The following is a 9131-nucleotide window of genomic DNA, read 5'->3' on the forward strand; positions in this document are numbered from 1 at the left end:
CAAGCAGGGGTTGAATTTGACCCATTCAATCCTCAAAATAAGTTAAAATTCAACCCCTCTGTAGTCTCCTTCATAATCACCACGTGGTTTGACCCTTTTCCATGAGTAACGAAGGTTGATGTGGCATTCGCTCGATTTATGGTGGTTAATCATGATATGTCAACTTCTGGGAAGCATACATTTTGCATCTAAACTTCGATTCACGTCTTTCTTAGACCGTTGGAAAGGTGTTTATGTGTAAAATAACAATAGTTGGTGTAAGACACAAGTGACAATTTTGTATCCCCCAAAAAATGTCATTTAAGGCCTCAAACTGGCCCTTGAAAGTTTCTAATCCCAATTCTCCAAACTTGATCCTACTACTAAAACTACCCCTATAAAATGATTTTTTTTATTTGTTCCACCCTAAAAGCATCAACATGGATCACAAACATTACAGTGATTCAATCCATGTCACTTTGCAATTATTACATTTTCAATGGGAATGGTAAATATGTGATCAATTTCAAAGCCTCCATAACAAACTTAGTGAGGGAAAATATCATATATGATGCAAAGGAGATGAGTCTTTAACAAACATGGAAGCAGAGGAAAAGCATCAATATAGAGGGTGGAGCTTACTAGACTCCTAAGAAAAGCATTAATAGAGAGGGTGAATATTATTAGATTTAAATACGAGCTTCCTTTCAATTTTTCTAGTGAATCTCGTGTTTAAGTTGCATTGGGATTTGAGAATAATATATTAAAATTATATTTTTAAAGGAAGAGAGCACATTCATTTATAATTTTTTAGATTTTGATATATATATATATATATATATATATATATATATATATATATATATATTTTTTTTTTTTCCTTCGGCTAACCCACAAGGGATTTGAATTAGTGACCTATCACAAAGAGTGCCTTAATAATGCATTCATTCACCATTAATCCAAAACTCCATAGGCCAATTGAATGTAATAAAAGCAGTTAGAAGGAAAAAAAATTCCTTAAAATATTCATAATATTAAATTTTCAATTTAAGCAAAAAAGGAAAATAGAATATTTAGAGTGTCAACTTAATGAACTTTAATGATAGGGTTTGATACTTCCCATATGATCCCATCCATGGAAATTTAGGGACAAAGCATATAAAAAAGAGAGTTAGAACTTTTTGAAACTTAAAAAAGGAACATTGAAGCTCTAATGAATGCCCTCCGAGACAAAAAAAGGTGCCCCACTTTGTAATTGAGCAAAATTTGCTCTCTATCATCATGGAATGCCATGAAGAAGAAGGAGGAGGAGCCATGACTATTAATAAAAGGTTGTAGTTAGAAAATCTTAGGATGATGCCAAACTCATCTCAATTATGACCAATTCATGTCACATTGTAGGCCTATCTCTTCAGCGACATGATATATGTCCACCTCAATGCACATTGAATGGTCATAAAAAGAGAGATTCGCGGGTTGGAGAGGAGAGTAGGGATCATTCTAGGCCTAGTGGGAATGATGTGCCTTTGTAGATTAATCAACTTATAGGTGTTGGATAAGGCTATCGAATTTCCCTTCATTTTAGTGGTTTGTTGAACAAAAACTACTCTAAAATTGATTATAAAAATAAAATCAATGCCAATTTGTAATCTCAACATTTGTAAATTATGATTATAAAGTAATATAACACCTTCGAATTTAAAAAATCCAAGTTTTGATTTCAAAAATTATTTATTCGAAGATATAGATAACTTGAGTACCCATATCAAATCTTCAACTTATACTATCTAAATATTTATAATAATACTTTCCAATAAAATGCTTAGACACCCTACACTTACCATGTATTAAAGTCCCTTGGCAAGGACAACATGACTGCCTCAAACCATCTCAGAAGGAATCCCATCATTATTAGGGTGTTATTTCTTAAGGTTGATATGGAGAATGGTGTCTCATTAATGTGGCCCATATGAAGAGCCATTACCACACCCTTCTATACTAATCATGACTAAAATTGTGTATATTAGACATATAAATAGCTAAGATATGGTGTGAATTCTCATGAACATGTTTAATGTTTAAACATAATGGCATAATAAGTGGTTCCCATATAATTTATGGTTCTCAATTTTCTCATCTTGCATGGTTAGAGAAACCCTTATTATAGTAAGAAATAGTGTCATTTACTTAGTGTGTCCATATGGATATTTGGAAAGGAATAAGGCTTTTTCCCACCATGTTATTTGGTGAGTGTGCTTGATTTAAGTTATGTGTAAGGATGGAAGAGATTGAAAAAATAATGCATGACAAACTACCCTCGATAGGATCAACATCGAAGTTATGAATGCTTAACTTCCTTACAAATGAGAATCCATCTTCAATTAACTCAACCCTCCATTCTTTTACAAAATTGGAAGAAAATATCAACAAAATGGGGCAGAGAGCAAAACATTACTTCAAGGATTTTGACACTTGGATAGACATAATATATGTTCGTTTTAACATGTTTGACAATATCAATAAAGTGCGTGAGGCACTAGGTTAATGGAAACCACTCTTACTATTAATTGCATAAAAAAATAAAATGTATTTAAACACTCGAACAAAGAGGTTATAATTGCATCAAAAATTGGTGTAACACTAACCCTTCTTCAACTCCAATACAATATTGAGTCCAATCAAGTGCCAAATATCCTTTGAAGCAAAAAAACACACTCATGTGAATAACAAAATGGTCTTTATTTTGTCTCCAACTCCTTATTAAAGTGATCTATCTATTTTACTTCCAATTTAATAATAAGCTTGATATTTTCCTAATAATATAGATTAACTTTAATTTCTAGAAATCTCTCTTTGGGGAACTTGACATACATATTCAACCATGGCAAAAATAACAAAATTCAAAAAACATTACTCTGTTAAACTTTTTTTAATAAATTATAATTATCTTTTTTTAGTCTGAGACGGAGAAATTGCTCGCCAAAAGTGGCCGGAATCTGGCAAAGAAATTTCAAAAAATCTTGTAAATGCAATATTTGAATCATATTTTTGATTGTGGAAATAAATTCAGGGCCATCAAAAACCTCTAAGACACTTAAAATATGAAATTTGACAACTTTTACTTGCATTTACAAAAATCCCTGCTTGATCTTTTTAAAATATGGCTGAAATCTCCATAACTTTCAAAGACAAAAACATAATAGTTAGACTACATTTTTTTAAAGAATAATTTAATATAAATTTTTAAATATTAATAAAAGAGTTCATCGTTATCTTATCCACTCATGAAAGCAATTCGATAGGAGAAAATGTTAATTGCTTGATATATTTGTGTTGAATAAGAAGTATGATTGTTGATTGAAGATGACTATAATAAATTTTGTTTAAAATTTTAAAAATTAAATTAAATAATATTCAAAATAACCCATTTATTACTTTACACTTATTTGTCAATAAAAATTATTGAATTAATATAAAATTTTATAATTACATTACAAAAAGTTAATTTTACATAAATAGTAATTATAAAAATCTAGACACAATTTTAAATTGCTATAACCGCATAGAAATGTTAATATGTTAAAAAATGATTATAAAGACAAAATTATTGAAATATAATACGAAACTTCCAGCAATAACCAGTAGTTTGGGTCAAAAGTCAAGCAGCCTCTATAGCTCAGTGGTAGAGCGTCAGTCTTGTAAACTGAAGGTCCGTAGTTCGATCCTGCGTGGAGGCAAGTGTGGGAGTTGCTTTTACTTTTACTAAAGCTGGTTTTATTTGGGAACGAATATTTTTACTTTTACTAAAGCTGCTTTTATTTGGGAACGAATATTTTGGCTATTTAATCTTCCTTCCCAAGTGAAAATCATACTAAGATGCTATCGAAATGGATCAACACTCTGTTTTATGGAATCCTCGTTATCAGATTGCAGTTTTATGATGAATATTTTGGTTATTTAATCTTCCTTCCTAAGTGAAAATCATACTGAGATGCTATCGAAATGGATCAACACTCTGTTTCAGTGGAATCCTCGTTATCAGATTGCAGTCTTATGAAGCATCATAAGCAGGAATGGGATACATATTTTATGTTCCTGCATTTCGGATTTCAGTATTGCAGAAACTCTGTATTCCTCTTAATGTTGGCTTTGCCCATTACACAACCTGTGCGACTATTGCTACTGTCGATTCCCAGGACGATTCCATCTCCACACCAAAGTGGGAATCATATGGTTCCAAATTTAAGAAAACTGAAGGTGAGGTGAGTCTATCGCAAGGGTCCGACATAAATTTTTATGCTTCAATGTTGGAGAGGTGTACGCACAAGAAGGAATTGAAAGAAGTCCATGGCCACATGTTTAGAACTGGATTTGATCAGAATATCATTGTGGTAACCAAACTTGTTCACATGGCCACTGTTTGCAGTGCTATGGAGTATGCACACCGAGTGTTTGATAAAATGGCCGAACGAAATGTGTTTTTATGGAATGCAATAATAAGAGGGTATGCAAGAAATGGCCCCTGTGAGAAGGCAGTTGATCTATATTACGAAATGAAGCGGTTTGGCATACTGCCAGACAGGTTTACATTCCCTGTTGTGCTGAAAGCTTGTGCGAGCTTGTCGGCTTTGCAAGAAGGTAAGGGGATGCATGCTCAAGTTATGAGAGCTGGATTCAGGTTTGATGTTTTTGTTGGAGCTGCATTGGTTGATATGTATGCGAAATGCAGGTGTGTGGAAGATGCTCGCCGAGTGTTTGATGAAATGAGTTGGCGTGATTCGGTTTCGTGGAGTGCTCTGATTGCTGGTTATGTGCAGAATGGGTATGCCGATGAAACCTTGAGGCTCTATTATCAAATGCAAGCAGATGATGTGAAACCGGACTTTGCAACAATGGTCAGTGTTCTGCCGGCTTGTGCTTATTTGGGAGATATGCAATTAGGGAAGTGTATTCATTGTTATGTGATTAAAAGTGGGTTTGAGTCGCATGTTTCTGTGGGAACTGCACTGGTTGACATGTATGCGAAATGTGGAAGCACAGAGTTTGCGCTTGATGTGTTTGGCAAAATGGCTGAGAGGAATTTGATTTCATGGAATGCAATGATTGATGGGTATGTCAAAAATGGGTGTCAAGATGAGGCCTTAGAGCTCTTTCAGCAGATGCAGGTTGTGGGCTTGAAGCCAAACTCAGTTACCGTTGTGTCTGTTCTCTTATCGTGTGCTGATGTCGGAGCTCTGCGACAGGGCAAGTCGATCCATGCTTATATAATTAGAAGTGGATTTGAGCTGGATGTTTCTGTGGGGAATTCCCTTGTATTTATGTATGGTAGGTGTGGGAGTAATGTGATTGCACGGCAGTTGTTTGACAAGATGTCTGTAAGAGATGTGGTATCATGGAATGCAATGATTGCTGGTTATGCACAGGATGGCCATGGCAATAGCGCCTTGACACTCTTTCAGCAAATGCATCAGGTAGAGGTAAATCCTAACGAAATTACCATCGTCAGTGTGCTGCCAGCATGTGCTGATTTAGCGGCTCTACAATATGGCAAGGTGATCCACGCCAAGACAATAAAAAGTGGTTTTGATTGTAAAACTCCTGTGGTGACTGCTCTTGTAGCAATGTATGCCAAGTGTGGTGATCCAGAGGCAGCACACCAGTTATTCCATACATTGTCTAAGAGAGATGTGGTCTCATGGAATGCAATGATTGGTGCTTACGTACAGAATGGCCATATATATCCAGCCTTGGCATTGTTTCGTCAAATGCAACTTGAAGATGTTATACCCAACTCAGTCACCATGGCATCTGTGCTGCCAGCATGTGCACATTTAGGAGCTCTACAACAAGGCAAAGGAGTCCATGCTTACATAATTAAAAGTGGACGTGAGTCAGATGAATTTGTGGGTACTGCTCTTATGGATCTGTATGCCAAATGTGGAAGCATAAATACTGCACGTTTTTTATTTGATAAAATGTCAGAGAAAAATGTGATTTCGTGGAGTGCAATGATTGCAGGTTATGGGTTGAATGGACTTGGCAAAGATGCCCTTGATCTCTTTCTCCAAATGGAAGAATCGGGCACAAAGCCTACATATGTGACTTTCGTTTCTGTTTTATCTGCATGCAGCCATTCTGGCCTTCTGAATGAAGGCTGGCAGTTGTTTGGTTCGATGACTCAAGATTATTACATTATACCCAAGGTGGAGCATTATGCATGTATGGTTGACCTTCTAGGGCGAGCAGGGCATCTGGATGAGGCACATGATTTGATTAAAAATATGCCTATCAAACCGTCTGCAGGTGTGTGGGGGGCCTTGCTTGGTGCTTGCAGAATTCACTGCAATATTAAACTAGGGGAATATGTTGCGGACTGTCTGTTTGACTTAGAACCTGCCAATGCTGGATATTATGTATTAATTTCAAATATCTATGCCGCTGCAGGTAGGTGGGATGACATGGTGAAGGTGAGACAGTTGTTGAAGAACAGGGGCCTTAAAAAGACCCCTGGGTGCAGCTGGATTGAAATAAATAACAAGGTTCATTCATTCTTTGTAGGAGACAGATCACATTCTCAATCTGAGGAAATATATGCAACTTTAGAGAGTTTGATTAGGAAGATGAAAGAGATTGGTTATGTTCCCAACACAAATTTTGTGCTACATGATGTGGAGGAGGAGTTGAAGGAAGACATGCTGTCATGTCACAGTGAGAAACTAGCTATTGCATTTGGGATTCTAAACACAAGCCCTGGGATCGTGATTAGGATTACCAAGAATCTTCGTGTCTGTGCTGACTGCCATACTGCCACTAAGCTGATCACCAAGATTGCAATGAGAGAAATTATTATGAGGGATGCAAATCGTTTCCATCATTTCATTGATGGAATGTGTTCCTGTGGGGATTATTGGTAGATTTTATTATGATAAGTAATTAATGCATTGATGCAGAAATGATGGGGATTAGAGATTCTGAAGAGTTGGTCATTGGGTTGTCCCTATTGTTACATATTTTTTGAAACCTGATTCGCTTTACCTTGATGTCTACTTCGGCTCTTTGAGGCAGGTAAATGCACATAGATTCTTTCTGCTAATGTCTTGGACAAGCATACTTAACATATTCTATGAAGCCTTTTGCAAATTTGTGAAGCTTCATGTTTTCATGCAACACTCAGTTGAAATATGGCTCAGAAGGCTATGAGTACCTTTCATCAAACCCGTCTATCAAAATGAGAAAGCTTGATTTGCAGAATTTGATCTGCACAATAATGGTAACTTAACCCTCAAGAATGCACGATATCCTATGCATCCCAGAAACGGCTTCCTCTTGCTGGAACCTGTTTCTAATATCAAAGAAGCTTTCTGGAGTTATGAAGCACCCTTAAAATGTTTCCCGGTTGCTGGAAGCGGCTGCAAATCACTCTCCGTTTCCAGCGATTTTATGCATGTAAAATTTAAGTAAAAAACACAAGGAAAAAAATAATATAACATCTACATTCAAAAGCCTCATAGCTCAAAATGACTCTCAAAAAGGGAGTATGTACTAGTAATTTCACAAAAAAGAGCTGCAATCCCTAAAGAAAAGGGCCTTCGGCAAGTCCTATTGGGCAAATTTTAAAGGTTTTGATGCAAAGCCTGGCATCAAACGTAACTCCATACTTATTAGGTTATTACTTTCGTTTGGGAGCTCTGCACCTATTGCCTGTGATTTTTTTTATCATGGCACTCTGCATCAGCTTCAGATCTAAGTTCAATGCGAAAAAATGTATACCCGTAACACCACTGATGAAGCTTGTGACCATGTAAAAGCCAAGAGTACAGCGGGAAACCACTTGGACTTTCAAGGCTACTTGCAATTCCTTGTTGATATTGCTTGTGAATTTTTATCATGACAGTCTGCATCAAATTCTGATCTAATTTCAACGTGAAAAAGTGTAGACCCATTAACACCAGTGATGAAGTTTGTGATTATGTAAAAGCCAAGAATATAGGGTGCAACCACTTGGACTTTCAAGGCTAGTTGCATGTTATTTTTGGTGGATATTTATTCTGTGAAGGGGAATAGGCTAAATGCAGAGATGGCAGAAAGGTCCCAAAGGTTCATGGGGATGTTGATGTAGAGGATGTAGGTTAGTTTGATAAGGAGGATGAGGGATGTTGTTCAGTTGTTAATAGATAAATAAAGTCAAGAGGGGCAAATAGTGCTATGCAAATATTAAGCACTATGAATGATTGGTCTACTCCTTTACATTTTGTGTATATGAAAATAGAGTGATATCTAATGGACAAAATGTATAACCAATAAACTAACTACATGTTATTTTATATTTACCATTAAAAAAAACTAAAAAAAAAGCCATGTTGTTTGTTGATGATTAATGATGTTACCATTAAGTGTTGACATTTCTTAATTTGTTTCTTGTGTCCTTAAATATATTTATTTGAACTATGATCATTGAATGTTGAGCCATTTTGCTCAACATTTTTCAATTTGGAAAGGACAAATCTTTTTTTTATGCATCCAGTATAGATCCATCTTAAGCATCAACATAGATCCTTTTTAAGTACGGATCTAAGATGAAGCAAGAGGGATCAAATTTCTTCTTCTTTATGGTGCAAAATACTATGTGCTATTTTTCATTCTTTAAATTGTATTTTTGAATGCTAAATAAAATATATATAGGACCAACTAAACATTTTAACCATAAACATTTAGTTTTTTCATTATATATATATATATATATAATTGAAATATTTTACATGACATGTATATTGAGACATTGTATCATGCAAATTAAAATGGTTTTTTATTATTAATATATTTTAAAGTTTATGTCTACTAATTCTTATTAAATTGTTTATTGATAACCCACATTGAATACTTTTTTATATACAACGTTAAAATGTGTTTTTTTGACAACTTTTTTTTCTATATGTAGATATATATGAAGTTGATATCGATGTAAATTGTTAACATAAATCTTCACAATAGTTTATTTAAATCTCTTGTTGAAATATTTTTTGAAAATATAAGATTTAAATATCTTGTTTGTGCATTTTTTTACTTCTATTCATTTTTTTTTATTATAGCCGACATTATTTTTCTATTTAGAAAAAAAAATCGATCTTATTTAAAAGAGGGCACACAAACAT

At 34.8% G+C, this 9131-nt stretch overlaps 1 protein-coding gene and 1 non-coding gene across 2 annotated transcripts; both read left to right on the forward strand.

Annotated features, from left to right (window-relative positions):
- The first annotated feature begins 3644 nt into the window (after positions 1 to 3644).
- TRNAT-UGU (transfer RNA threonine (anticodon UGU)) lies at positions 3645 to 3716 on the forward strand. Its single transcript has one exon. It is a non-coding gene; the product is annotated as a tRNA-Thr (tRNA).
- Positions 3717 to 3793: 77 nt separating this feature from the next.
- On the forward strand, positions 3794 to 8201 carry LOC149209594 (pentatricopeptide repeat-containing protein At1g11290, chloroplastic-like). The gene is made up of 2 exons (XM_089396413.1): positions 3794 to 6282; positions 6424 to 8201. Exons 1-2 carry the CDS (start codon positions 4053 to 4055, stop codon positions 6891 to 6893), a joined length of 2700 nt encoding a protein of 899 aa, XP_089252539.1. The 5' UTR covers positions 3794 to 4052; the 3' UTR covers positions 6894 to 8201.
- Positions 8202 to 9131: the final 930 nt, after the last annotated feature.

Source organism: Pinus tabuliformis, chromosome 1_2 (assembly GCF_031772625.1).
Source record: "Pinus tabuliformis cultivar Carrire ecotype Pingquan chromosome 1_2, CPIR1, whole genome shotgun sequence".
NCBI lineage: Eukaryota > Viridiplantae > Streptophyta > Pinopsida > Pinales > Pinaceae > Pinus > Pinus tabuliformis.

Bases quoted from the DNA above. Each gene is read 5' to 3' on its own strand.
- LOC149209594 (XM_089396413.1), top strand. From the start codon at position 4,053: ATGGGATACATATTTTATGTTCCTGCATTTCGGATTTCAGTATTGCAG. The intron at 6,283-6,423 runs GTGTGTGGGGGG...ATGCCGCTGCAG, and splicing joins GCCTATCAAACCGTCTGCAG to GTAGGTGGGATGACATGGTG.